The sequence below is a fragment of the Rhinopithecus bieti genome, unplaced genomic scaffold, assembly GCF_001698545.2.
Source record: "Rhinopithecus bieti isolate Rb0 unplaced genomic scaffold, ASM169854v2 scaffold_17182, whole genome shotgun sequence".
Classification (NCBI taxonomy): domain Eukaryota; kingdom Metazoa; phylum Chordata; class Mammalia; order Primates; family Cercopithecidae; genus Rhinopithecus; species Rhinopithecus bieti.
Window position 1 is genome coordinate 288,933 of NW_016808817.1, and position 13,811 is coordinate 302,743.

The following is a 13,811-nucleotide window of genomic DNA, read 5'->3' on the forward strand; positions in this document are numbered from 1 at the left end:
TTTTCATGTCCTATGAGCTTAGGAAGGCAGAGAGGGAGAGATTAATTATTTCATTTTGGAAGAAAGAAACAGTGCTTCTGAGAGTTTAAAACTGTCCCATTGTCATACAGAGTAAGGGACATGAGTACATTTTGTCTGGCTCTAGGGTCAAGAGTCTGCCATCTCCCTTCTCAGGGAACAGAGTTCAAGTACATCAATGGGATGAAATGATAAGAAATCAGTGGTGTCGAGGGTTACAAAGTCAGAGGTTCAGGAGTCAATTTTATTTTCATTCGTGGGAGTGAGAATTTGACTTAAGCTAAAAACGTTTCCCACAGAATAAAGGGAAGTGTGTTGAGCTTCTCGTCTAAGAGGAATGCTTCAACTGTGTAAAGGTGAGAAGAGCTAGAACAACTAGATCTACAGTAGTCTAGTGGTAGCAGGTGCTAGATAGGGAAGAGAGCAGTTTCTAGGTGTAGATGGAAGAGATAAGGGAGGAAGGACGTTGTGTGCTGATGATGTGGTCATATTTGATGGGGAATAGCCAAGAGACTGTTTCATGCTATTATTCACAAATTCATTGCCCTACCATAGTGCCCTCCACTTCCTCTATTCTGGAGAAAATATTGACATCAGTGCTGACTCCTTTGCAAATAGTCAATGTTATGAATTTTTATCATTTCTGAGTGGACATCCGGTGCTACTGTGGTAAGATGATATTTCCAGATAAGCTGTGCCTCTGGTTGGAATTCTGGGAAGAAATATGAGGGTGGTTGGTGTATTTGTGGATATGTGTGTGTGTGTGTATATGTATATTTATATAATATACATGTATATTAAAATGTATACATTTATATGTATTATACATAGATAATCTATTTATATGTATTATACACATGTATTTATATGTATTATGTATTTATATAATTATAAATTACACACATATTATAAATACATACACATATTAATATACATATGTTATATATATACATTATATTATATAATATATACTATATATATATATATAGTTATATATTATATATATATTTTTTTTTTTTTACCAGAAAGACTACGGTTTGATGTGAGAGAGCATGGGTAAAAGTCCCATCATCAGGGCAAAGAACAGGTGGGAATGTATCTAGAGAATCAACATACAAGGAGTAAAAGTGAAGTTTTTCCTAGACTTGACCCTCATCAAGTCTCCTCTGTCCCCACTCTCTTCTGAAGAAGGAAAGGTAGGGCTGTCTTTTTTTCTCCCTGATTGTAGAACTGACCCCCTTTAAAAGTACTCTCATTCTATGCACTTGAACACATATAATTTTATAATTTTTACACCATTTTATTATTGTGGTTCTATGAAATTTTCTGCTTCTTCCTGATTGTAAGGTTGTTAATTTTAACCTATTCATTTTACAGAGATTTAAAACTTAGCATTGAATTGTATAACAATGTTTCATAATTTTTTGGTGATCTACAACAAACCACTTTTTTCACACTTTTTTTTTGTTTGAGACAGAGTTTTGCTCTTGTTGCCCAGGCTGGGGTACAGTGGTGAAATCTCGGCTCACTGTAATCACCACCTCCCAGGTTCAAGCGATTCTCATGCCTCAGCCTCCCAAGTAGCTGGGATTACAGGGGCTCACCACCATGTCCGGCTAATTTTTGTATTTTTAGTAGAGACAGGGTTTTGCCATTTTGGCCAGGCTGGTCTTGAACTCCTGACCTCAGGTAACCCTCTCATCTCGGCCTCCCAAAGTGCTGGCTGGGATCCCAAAGTGCCTGGTTGGGATTACTGGCACAAGCCAAGGTGCCCAGCCTATCACACTTTTTTATTGTTGTACTAACTTAATTTTTTTTTTTTTGTCAAATATAATCACTTTTCTATTCTAACATTAGCAGGAGCAGGAACATCACTGGCAAGAGTGGGAACAACAGAGAGAGAGGATGAAGTGCCATACTCTTAAATAACCAGATCTCCCATGAACTCACAGCAAGAATGTATTAATTACCATGGGTGCTAGGCCCTCCATGATCCAATCACCTCCCACCAGGCCCCACCTCCAACATTGGGGATTACATTTCAACATGAGATTTGGGAAGGACAAAAATTCCAACTATATCAAGGATTATCGTTAACATTGTATTGTATACTGGGAATTTACTAAGAAAGTAGATTTTAAATGCACTTACCACCACCCCCCTCCCACACACAGTAACTATATGATATAGTGGATGTATTAATTTACTTGGCTGTAGTAATCACTTTACCATGAAATTATATATCAAAACATAATAGTATATATATATCTTAAATATGTACAATTAAAAGAAAAGAAGAGTCCTACTCTCAGCATAAAAAGTTCTATAAAACAAAACTAAAATTGGAGTGGTCTTGACAGTGGAGTCTGGGAACTTGAAAAATGAGACTTCAGTAAAATCAACTACTATTCCTCTGAAGGTGACAAAACTATTGCACAGGACATTACCACAGCTCACACTTTTTAGTAATCATGAGAGCAAATATTTATTATGTTCCAGACACTAAATTGGTGCATTACATTCAGCGACACTTAGTTTTACACAATGATTTTAATAGTTAAGTACAGTCTTAAATCCCAATTTATATTTCAGGAAAAAGAAACTGAGAAAGTATTCATCATGATTAGAAAACAAGAGACAGGGTTTGAGCTCAAATACTCTGGACATAAAATCTTCACTCTGAATACACATATTGCTCGTATTTTCCTCTCCTTGATTCCTTGATGTATCTGGGATATCCTGAGCAAAACACTGACATACCCTCCAAGAACCTTTAGTTGATGTTGGTGGTGGTCATGGGGGTGGTTCCTATGGACTACCTAGGTAGCATGGATGGTGGCTAACAGGCTTTGGGCCTCTTCACATCAGTGGTAAAGCGAAATACAGACAAATGGGAAGGCAAAGATGTTATACCAATACTACTGTGTCTTTAGGAAGGATTAGGTAACTTTCTCTGAAAATATGAAAAAGAGTAAATGAATAAATAAGCATCTCTCATAACTCAAGCCAAATATACTGTACATCTCAAAGATGAGTAGAAGTTCTAAAGAAGGGAAACCACAAGGAAGCAATGGTCTGAATGTTGCAGATGAGTCAGTTGCAGGAGATAAGTCAAGACAAAGAGTTGTAGGTGAAGAAATGAGAAAATTCAAGAGCTTGGTGGGCATAGCGTCATGGGAGCTGGACAGTTCCAAGGATTGAAATATGGATAAACAGGCTGAGAAAAGCAACATTTAGAGAACTTGTAAATGAGGGAGCCATGGCTTGTGACATTGAAAAATGAGACAATACCTGCTTCATAGTCTAGGAAAACCCCAACACGGCAGGGAGGCACAGCCATGGAGAGAGTCAAAACTTCGGGATCAGAGGACAAAGACTCCTCAAAGGCACTATACTTACATTTATTCTGTAACCCTATAACCCAGTAGCCAAATAAAGGTCTGTATTTGGAGTAAACATTTTGATGATTTGCACATCTTCTAACAACATACTTTATATTGTGGGAATATGTTCTACAGTATACTCCCAAGATCCAGGCAGTTTTCTTGGACACATCCACTTCCCAGTAATGTTTCCCAGAGAAGAAATATTGGGATCCCAAAACACCATAATTATAACACTGAAAAGGCCAAATTGGCACAGACATCACTTGTCTCTGATCTTCTGAAAGGACAAGATTCAAATTTAGGTTGACTGAATTCAGTGTGACATCCACTGCAAGAAAAAAAAAAAGTGTATATATATGTATATGAATATAATCAACTATGTGATATATATGACTAGGTGACAGATATGGAGTAGTTTATCTAGTGACATTGTGATGAAGGAACTTGGGAGGTGACTGAAAAACTTGCATTGATGAATTGTGGGAGGGGTAAAACACTGGAGAAATGCATTAGGCAAATGTTTTGGGAGGTGCTAAGAATGCATGAGGCTAAGATCAGAAGATATCATTGAAACCATAAACTTCTGGAAGGTAATTGGAACAGTTATTTAAAGACGGTAACTTTTTCTTACCCCAGTAGCACTGGACAGCTGTCAGTTCTGAAATAATAAAAGATTCAGTGATGCTGATTAGAAACAAAGGAGTAAGCACTGATACCTATATATTCTTTGGAGTAGGGACAGGGGAAGGGAATACCTTGAAGCTGTGAGCTAGTGAATTAAAAGATAAACTAAAGACCTAGCCATTTTTCCTTACATGTAAATGCATCCTCTTCATCACAGAATATTGCTTTTTTTCTGACCTTCCTCCTCTCTCTGTCCTCAATTTTAAGTTATCCCACCTAGACAGTTTATTGCCTGACACCACAACAATCCCACATCCACAGTCTTTGCTTCTCCTCACCTCTAAACATTTGCAGCATCCTACTCAGATCTGGAGCACGGAATACAGTCTTCAGTTTCTTGGAAACCTTTTTTGGCTTTTTCAGCCTCCAGATCTCACTCCTAGGGATGACAAAAATTGTCTGACCCCCACATCTTTCATCCTGTGTCCATCCCTCCCACATCACTGGTTTCATCTCCTTCACATCACTGATGCACTTGAATCCTTCTCCCTCAGCCTGAGGAGGGGGAGAAGGGAGAGCCTGACCCTGGATCCAGAAGAAATGTGACTGTGTCTACTTTCCCTCTTATCCTCTGGGTGGCCTTGGGAAGGTCTTCATTTCTTGAAAGTACAGTTTCTTCCTTAAAAATAAAATAATTAAACCCTCCTTTGATCTCTAATGGAAATAATAAAAAATTGGATAAAACAATGCATAGGAAAATACTTTGCTACCTGTAGAAATGGTAAGTGATATGTGCAAAACTCACTGCATCTCAGTGGGTCTTCTGGGAGGGGCCAGAGATGTAGTATTCTGCACTGTAGATCCTGACTGTGATGTGGGGCTCTGTAGGGAAATCTTGTGAGCCTGTGCCCTAGTTCAAAGCCTGAACTCCAGTGGGATGGCCCATATTTGAGATTTCGGATTCTCTGGGAAACATGAACACTTGGCAAAGGAGAAGTTATGACCACCTAAGTAAAAATGTTAGAATTTTATGTGTTTGTAAGAAACTTGATGTTTCCAAGTAGGTTGGCAACGGTCAACATAAGGAACAAGGACTACACTTTTCCGTAGGAGCTTCTAAAGTGTGTGAACAGGCAGAGATTAATTATCGTCACTGGAGTCAAAGCTACCATCCTGAGGCTCAAGTCTGCTTTTGGAAATCTAAAGAGAACCTTGCATAATGATCTGGTACCTTCTATTTCTAAGTAAGCAAAGTAAATATAAAGGAGCTGTCTCCATGCCCTATTTTAGGATTTGACAAGGCCCTCCATGTGATATGACAGACACATATAAAATAAAAGATCCAGGGCTGGATGCAGGGACAGAGGATGAATTAAACAAGTGAAGTCACAGAAGTCTGACAGTAAAAGCTCTCATCCGTAATATCCTTTCTGGCTGTAGCTCTGAACTTCAATCACTGAATTTACTACTATAGGATCGAGTCCATTCTCAGTAGTTATGGAACACTCAAATACTCATCTGGGACCAGCAATTTAAGATAAAGTTACATCCAAATTTTACTGCTCTGGGAGGTTTTTTTGTTCTGATTGACCACCAAATAACTCTAATAGCTACAAACACTTCTTTATAACTCACAAGCACCACTCCTGGCCACCCATACGCACCATTTCATGATTCCACTCATGTCCTAGAAAGAAAAGAGAAAACATGAGTCAAAGTGTATAAAGACTGGTGTAAGACTAATGAAAGAAAGAAGAACAATAGAAAAAAAATGGAAAAATCAGAAGTGAGTTATATGAAAATGTCAACAAAATTGGCAAATGTTTAGCTAGATACACCAAGAAAAAAAAAATCGGGAATGAAAGATGGGATATTACCACTGACCTTATGGAAATTAAAAGGATTATAAAAATGATGAACAACTGTATGCCAACAAATTAGATAATCTAAATGAAATAGACAAATTCCTAGAAATACAGAAACTATCAATATTGATTAAAGAACACATAGAAAATATGAATAGGCCTAAAACATGTTAAGATATTAAGTTGGAAATCAAAGACTTCCTACGGAGAAAAGGCCTTACCCAGATGGCTTCACTGGCGAATTCTGCCAAAGGTTTAAAAAGAAATAATATCAAAACTTCATAAATTATTTCAAAAATATAGAAGAGAAGGGAACATTTCCTAATTCACTACATGAGGCTCATCCTACCCTGATAAAAGAACCCTGATAAAAGAACCAAAGACATCACAAGAAAAGAAAACCATAGGCCAATATCTCTTATGAATATAAATACAAAATTCTTCAACAAAAATATAAGAAAATCAAATCTGGCAATCCAGCAAAAAGATTATACCTGATGGCCAAGTAGAATTTATCCCAGAAATGCAAGGTTGGTTCAACATAAAAAAACAATTGATGTAATATACCATATTAATAAAATAAAGGATAAAAACCACATGATGATCTCAATAGACATGAAAAAAAAGCATTCAGTAAAATTCAGCACACTTTCATAAAAAAAAAATAAAACAGGAATGGTAACAAACTTGGAATAGAAGACAGGTCCCTCAGCCTGATGAAACACATCTATGAAAAACCTACAGCTAACATCATACTTTGTGGTGAAAACCTGAATGCTTTTTCCCAAAGATCAGAAAAGACAAGGATGTCTGCTCTCACTGCTTCTATTTAACATGGTATTGGAGGTTCTAGTCAGGGCAGTTAGTCACAGAAAAGAAATAAAAGGCTCTATGTTGGCAATTAGATAGAATGAATAAGATTTAGTATTTGATACCACAACAGGGTGACTATAGTCAAAAATAATTTATTATGCATTTAAAATAATTAAAATAGTATAATCTGAATGTTGGTAACACAAAGAAATGATAAATGCTTGAGGTGATGGATACCTCATTTACCCTGATGGACTGATGTAATTATTATGCATTGTATACACCTATGTCAAAATCTATGTACCCCATAAATATATATACTTATTAAGTACCAATAAAAACTAATTTTTTAAAAAGCATCTATATTGGAAAGAAAGTAGTAAATCTATCTCTTTTTACAGATGACATGGTTTTATGTACAGACAGAAAAGTCCTACTCTATCCACCACCTATACGTAACCTCTTCCAATCTTTTTTTTTTTTTTTGAGATGGAGTCTCACTCTGTCACCCAGGTTGGAGTGCAGTAGTGCGACCTCGGCTTACTGCAACCTCCACTTCCTTGGTTCAAGTGATTCTCCTGCCTCAGCCTCCCAAGTACCTGGGACTACAGGCACATGTCACCATGCCCAGTTAATTTTTTTGTATTTTTAGTAGAGACGGGGTTTCACCAGGTTAGCCAGAATGGTCTCGATCTCCTGACCTCATGACCCACCCACCTCAGTCTCCCAAAGTGCTGGGATTATAGGTGTGAGCCACTGCACCCAGCCTCCAATCTTAATTTTAGCTCACATATAGATGCTGTTTTTTGTCAGCCTTTACATATCTAATCATTGTCTTTTATCTGTAATCATGTTTCTATAATACTGTGGCAGGTCAGGTGTGATCAGCAACCAGAACAATCAGTTTCCCTTATCCCTTTACTATAATTTTGATGAATGCATAAGTTAAACATTAAAGAATTGGAAAAGCTGGTGCCTGAGTACCAGGGCTGAAATGTGAAAACAAAGCCTTTAAAGACCCTGCCTGGGTTTTCTCATACCCTAAAGTCTGATCGAATAATAAAAGCATTCTTACACATACACCTTGTACCAGGGCCCATTTAAGATTAAGAAACTTTCCAAGATTCTAGAGAAAACTCTCTAGACTTCAAACCCTAGTTAAAGAATAAAACACTCCTGCTTGTAGGTGCACTCCCACATGAAGGCATAGAGCTTAAAATGTATATAAGCTCCAGAAAAAAATCTTGTAACTCTGAGTTGGTCTGATAAGTTACTCCAACCTTCTCTCTGTAACCAGTTGAAAAAATAAATCCGCTTCTTTTCCAAGTCTGTCTGCCTCTCATTATTGGACCATGAGAAAAAGCAGCTAGACTTCATTTTGTACAGGTACAATACTACATTCCACAAAGAAGAAAAAACGGGCACCAGTAACCAAGAATATCTAAAACATAAGCTATTCACCAACCATGCTTCCTTTCTTATGCCCTATTGTCAAAATGGTATCAATATTCACTCAGTCCCTGGCCCAGACACTAAAACATTTTATCAAGGCAGTCCATCCTTAACTTCTGCTAGTCATCTGTATTCCCCCATCATCACCATTATGGGTTAATTTGTTTTGAGCAAGATGTACCAATATATTTGGCCTTACTCTTTCATGACACCAGCTGCTGTACAACCAAATAAATGGGTTTGCTCTCTTTATTAGTATAGTTTTGTTGTTCAACAACTAAAATTGCCTTAACTGGGAAGAAAGTAAGGGTTGTGGCCAGAGAGGTATTATTTTAGTCACAGATGGCTCTGGAAGCTCAAACCTCTGTCAAAATTCTGGCCTCTCTGTGCCTATTAATTCTCATTTCTTCCCTATATTTTGACTGTATTCTCAGATTTTAATTGATAGCAACTTGAATCTTTTTATTTGAATTATCTTCACTGGTATTATTTTCTGCTAAAAAGGACAACTTCTCTTCACTGTAATGACAGTACAGTTTTGTCACCCATAAGCATTCAGGATTGGGTCAGATGCCCAACTTAAAATAACCACAGTGGCCGGGTATGGTGGCTCAGGCCTGTAATCCCATCACTTTGGGAGGCTGAGGCGGGCGGATCATGAGGTCAGGAGATCGAGACCATCCTGGCTAACACAGTGAAACCCCATCTCTACTAAAATACAAAAAATTAGCCAGGCGTGGTGGCAGGCGCCTGTAGTCCCAGCTACCCAGGAGGCTGAGGCAGGAGAATGGCGTGAACCCAGGAGGCGGAGCTTGCAGTGAGCAGAGATCGTGCCACTGCACTCCAGCCTAGGCGAGAAAGCGAGACTCTGTCTTTAAAAAAAAAAAAAAAAAAAAAAAAAAATTATCACAGTGTGGCTGGTAGGGACGTAAGGATTGGATACACTGATTTACACATAATTAACTCATTCGTCCTCGATAGTGCTGATTTTCTCAGGTCTAAACAAGTACAAGGATAGAAATAGACATGTTAGTCTTCCTTTCAAGAGTAATTCCAGGTGTTGTTACCAGAAAAACGGGGAATGGATATTGACAAGACAAAAATAATGAGTACCATGTAGCCCAAACCCTAGCATTGTGCAATAGACCCTGATAAGAAACCTGTACATGTGCCCCTGAATCTAAAATTTTAAAAAATCTGAAAAAAAGTTTTTAAAATAATAACTATCATCTTCATTCCCTCATTTAGCTACCTACCATTCCATTCTTTCAAAATAAAATGGTCAAATATAATAAAACTATTACAGAAAGCATTAAAATCAAAGTATCTCTTTTATAAGGGAAATAACCTAAAATCTCATCTAACTTTTGCATCAATTTTCAAGTTTAGCATCTTTCTGTCTAGATCATTCTTCGGCAGTAAGTGTTGAATGTAGCTCTTATGCAAAGAACATCAGTCCCTCCAGCAAACAAACAATGGATATATGATAACACCATCCATCCCAATCACCATCATAAGAATCCATATAGAAAGAAAGCTGTTACAGGGACTCTCAGGAGACAGGACTGTGGAGGGGAAATACCACAAATACAACAGCATATATCTTAACATATTGAAAGGAATAGCCAAAGTCCCTACTCACACAAAAGAATAAGTTCCTTAGTTTTCCATTTGCCATTCTCTGAAGCTAACATCTAGATGTGAAATGTTAATCCCACAGTATTTATAGTTTTTGATCTACCAATAATTTTTAAATTCCAAGTGACCAAATAGCAACTAAGACTGACTTAAATGGGACAAATGTGTGGACAAATGACATAAACACTGTTCTTTTGTGAAGGTGGCGATTCAAAGGATTGTGAAGAGCTTAAGGAAGAACCATAAAAAAGGGCCTATGGAACCTTTTTGCTTTTGTTTTTACTGAGATGTAGTTCAAATACCATAAGATTTGCCCTTTACAGTGCACAATTTAACAGGTTTTAATATATTCACAATGTAGTGCAACCATTGTTGCACAGTAAATCCAGATCATTTTCATCTCTACAAATAGAAATTGTCCACTAATTAGCAATTACTTCCTATTAATTCTTCCCCAGAGCCCTGGCCCACTAATCTAGTTTCTATATTATGGATTTGCTACTTACAGACTTTCATATAAATGGAATCATACAAAAAAAGAACTTTGTGCTTGCTTTCTTTCATTTATAATGTTTTCAAGGTGCATCCATGTCATAGCATGTATTATTAATTCATTATTTTTCATAGCTAAACAATATTACATTGTTTGGATATAACACATTTTGCTTATTCATTCATCAGTTAAGGAGATTTGAGTTGTTTTTATTTTTGAACAATACTGCTGTGAACTTTCATATATAAGTTTATGCACAGATATATGTATTCAGTTCTTCTAGGTATATAGGTAGGAATGGAACGGCTAGGCCACATGAGAACTCTCTTTACGTTTCTGAGCAACTGCCAAGCAGTTTTTCTAAGTAGCTTTACTATTTTACATCTCTACGAGCAATTCAAGAAGGTTTCAATTTCTTCACATCTTCCCCAACACTTGGTATTGTCCATCTTTTTAAATTATAGCCATACTAATGAGTGTAAAATATGTTTAGAAACTTCTGTTCCAGAGTAATCTGAAATTTAAACAAGAAAAGAAGACAAAAGGAAAAGGAATTTTAAAAGCTGGGATATAAGCACCAGAGACAAAGGAAACAATTCAACAAATGAAAATCAGTTACTCTGCTGCTTCGTTCCAAATCTTAAAAAGGAAATATTTGGAAATTCAGCAAAGAAAGGAAAGCACTGTCTGTCTATATAAATTTGTCCATCTGTCTCCCCAAAAGGCTCAATATTCTATCACTTTATGTTTTAAAAAAATTGACAGGGGGCTGGGCACGGTGGCTCAGGCCTGTAATCCCAGCACTTTGGGAGGCCGAGGTGGGCGGATCATGAGGTCAGGAGATCAAGACCATACTGGCTAGCACGGTGAAACCCCATCTCTACTAAAAATACAAAAAAAGTTAGCCAGGCATGGTGGCGGGCACTTGTAGTCCCAGCTACTTGGGAGGCTAGGCAGGAGAATGGCATGAACCCGGGAGGCGGAGCTTGCAGTGAGTCGAGATCATGCTACTGCGCTCCAGCCTGGGCGACAGAGCAAGACTCCGCCTCAAAAAAAAAAAAAAAAAAAAAAAAAAAAAAAAAAAAAAATTAACAGGGAACATTTACAATAACAAATAAGCATATTTTAAACTTAAATAGAACACATTCCTTAAATGTGTATGCTCTTAAACCTGAAAATCCATGTGTTTACCTGTGACTAATCCGAGTAAAGAGAAGTCTGGTGAATGCCCGACACTAGATCACATATAACAGGGGCCTAGAGGCTATAACTAGATATCATGGATCTTCTCTGCAAGGTAAAATATATTCCCTTACTTCATAAATTAATAAAAATGTCATTCATGTGCATGACATCTAGAATGGATGACAAGGCAGCACCGCAAGGCCAAAGAAACCCCTTAGTGTCACCACCAGCATGAGAATGCAAGGACACAGAAGGGAACTGTGTTCCCAGAATCTCAGATTGAGTGAACCTTCTTACCTGTAGCAGCTCCATTGCTGACCACTGACTCCGACACTCCACATCTGAGATTAGCTCTCTCACCAACTGCTTCTGCTGAATTAGCTCATCCTCAGCCTCTGCAAACTTATCCAGCCTCTTCTTTTCCTCTTCTTCCAATCTTTGCAGCTCTCTCTGCTCCTCACTATTTAGGATGCTTCTAAGCTGATCAAATTCTGTTTGTATCCTTTGTCTCTCAGTTTGTACCTGATACTGCAAGGATGGACAAGAGAGAGATGTAATAAGTTTGTCAGGCTAAGGGCCTATTGTGCAAGGGATTAGGAGCCAGTAGGGAAATACACACACACACACAGACACATATGTGTGTGTGTATTTATATTATCTGTATATCTGTATATATATATACCTATATTATCTATATATAGATATGTTTTTTTTTTTTCAGGGAGTTCAAATCAGCAAGGAGTAGAAGCAATAGAGGTACTTAGAGGGAAGCTATTTTTTCCTACTATTTTCCTTTCAGTCCTTGCCAAAACAATGACCTCAAACTGTCTTATCTAGGCTAACCCTCAGACAAAATGTAAAACATAAGGCTTAGCTTCTAGACCACTTTCCTGGATATTCATGACTGCCTGCCTTACCACACTCCTAACTTGAATCTTGAGGAAAACTGTAGTCCTTTATATGGTGTATTCCACCAGAAGTAGTAGAGCCTCACAGGAAAAGAGCAATGGAACACAGTATTTGCTAGCCTTCCTCATCATAGAGTCCATCTTTGTGCTTAGTTCCAGTATGTGTGTGTAATTGTAACATGTCCACTTTCTAGCCTCCACCCCCAACAGGGACAGGACAGAGAAGAGAACTAATCAGATAGCTTCAGGACTCATGCAATGTCAAGGAATAAAAGGATGAGGCCTCCTCGGATTAAGGTCCTGTCAAGCTTCCTGTCTCAGAAATCCTTCAGAATCTCCTCTTGCCTTCCAGGAAGTTTTCTCTTCTCTAATGTCAGCTTCTAGCTTCTCAGCTTCCTGTTCCTCCTTCTTCAGCCTCTTGAGGACTGCCTGGAGTTTCTCCTATGAGAAGGGAATCACACTAGAGTCAAGCTATGAGCTTTCTCAGTATCTGGATAGAGGACAACAGAGAAAAAATCAAGTTGATCCCAGAAAAAAAGCAATTTACAGAAACTGTGAAGCTGGTGATTAGAATCTATGACATGGGGAAAAATTTGAGGAGATGAATGTATTGTTTATTCATTGTGATGAAAATCAATACCCCTCGGCCGGGCGCGGTGGCTCAAGCCTGTAATCCCAGCACTTTGGGAGGCCGAGACGGGCGGATCACGAGGTCAGGAGATCGAGACCATCCTGGCTAACACGGTGAAACCCCGTCTCTACTAAAATACAAAAAAAAAAACTAGCCGGGCGAGGTGGCGGGCGCCTGTAGTCCCAGCTACTCCAGAGGCTGAGGCAGGAGAATGGCGTAAACCCGGGAGGCGGAGCTTGCAGTGAGCTGAGATCTGGCCACTGCACTCCAGCCTGGGCGACAGAGCGAGACTCCGTCTCAACAACAACAGAAAAAAAAAAAAAGAAAGAAAGAAAAAGAAAAGAAAATCAATACCCCTCAAGAGGAGTAGCCTGATTCTCTCTTTCCTTAGAGTAAGTATTTACCCTGCAGAAAGGAAAGTCCTTTCCTCTTATCAATGCTCTTTCCTCGTTCAGTCCACAATGTTCCTGAGCAATTATCCTGCTTAGAGAAGCAAGAGAGCTAACTTAGGAAGGAATTTATCACCTATACAATGAAAAAGGAAAAAACAAAACAAAAATCTCTCACTCTTGGCTAAGAGACTGTACTCTAGGATCATCTGTTATGTAAACCAAAGGAATACGCAGGAATGTACCCTGGGCATTGGAAGCTGAGCACAGGGTGAAAGATATACATGGAGATGATCAAGGGACTCAGAATTATGATTCCACAAGGGGTAAAGAAGGATGAAAAGGGGTGGCTCCTTTTTCTGACTTAGTCCGCCTGCACCCAGGTGATTAAAAACCTTTATTGCTCATA

The 13,811-nt window shown here is 38.3% G+C and overlaps 1 protein-coding gene across 2 annotated transcripts in view; it reads right to left on the minus strand.

Annotated features, from left to right (window-relative positions):
* Positions 1 to 2,477: 2,477 nt before the first annotated feature.
* The window catches only part of TRIM34 (tripartite motif containing 34), a 19,787-nt gene continuing 8,453 nt past the window's right edge, over positions 2,478 to 13,811 (minus strand). For both annotated transcript variants that reach the window (XM_017887312.1, XM_017887311.1), the window contains exons 3-8: positions 12,728 to 12,823; positions 11,772 to 12,002; positions 5,693 to 5,715; positions 4,367 to 4,467; positions 4,036 to 4,062; positions 2,478 to 3,732 (exon numbers count right to left, since the gene is read on the minus strand). In XM_017887312.1, the coding sequence (XP_017742801.1) occupies positions 3,167 to 3,732; positions 4,036 to 4,062; positions 4,367 to 4,467; positions 5,693 to 5,715; positions 11,772 to 12,002; positions 12,728 to 12,823 (1,044 nt within the window). In that variant the 3' untranslated portion in view covers positions 2,478 to 3,166. The remainder of the gene's footprint in view (positions 3,733 to 4,035; positions 4,063 to 4,366; positions 4,468 to 5,692; positions 5,716 to 11,771; positions 12,003 to 12,727; positions 12,824 to 13,811) is intronic.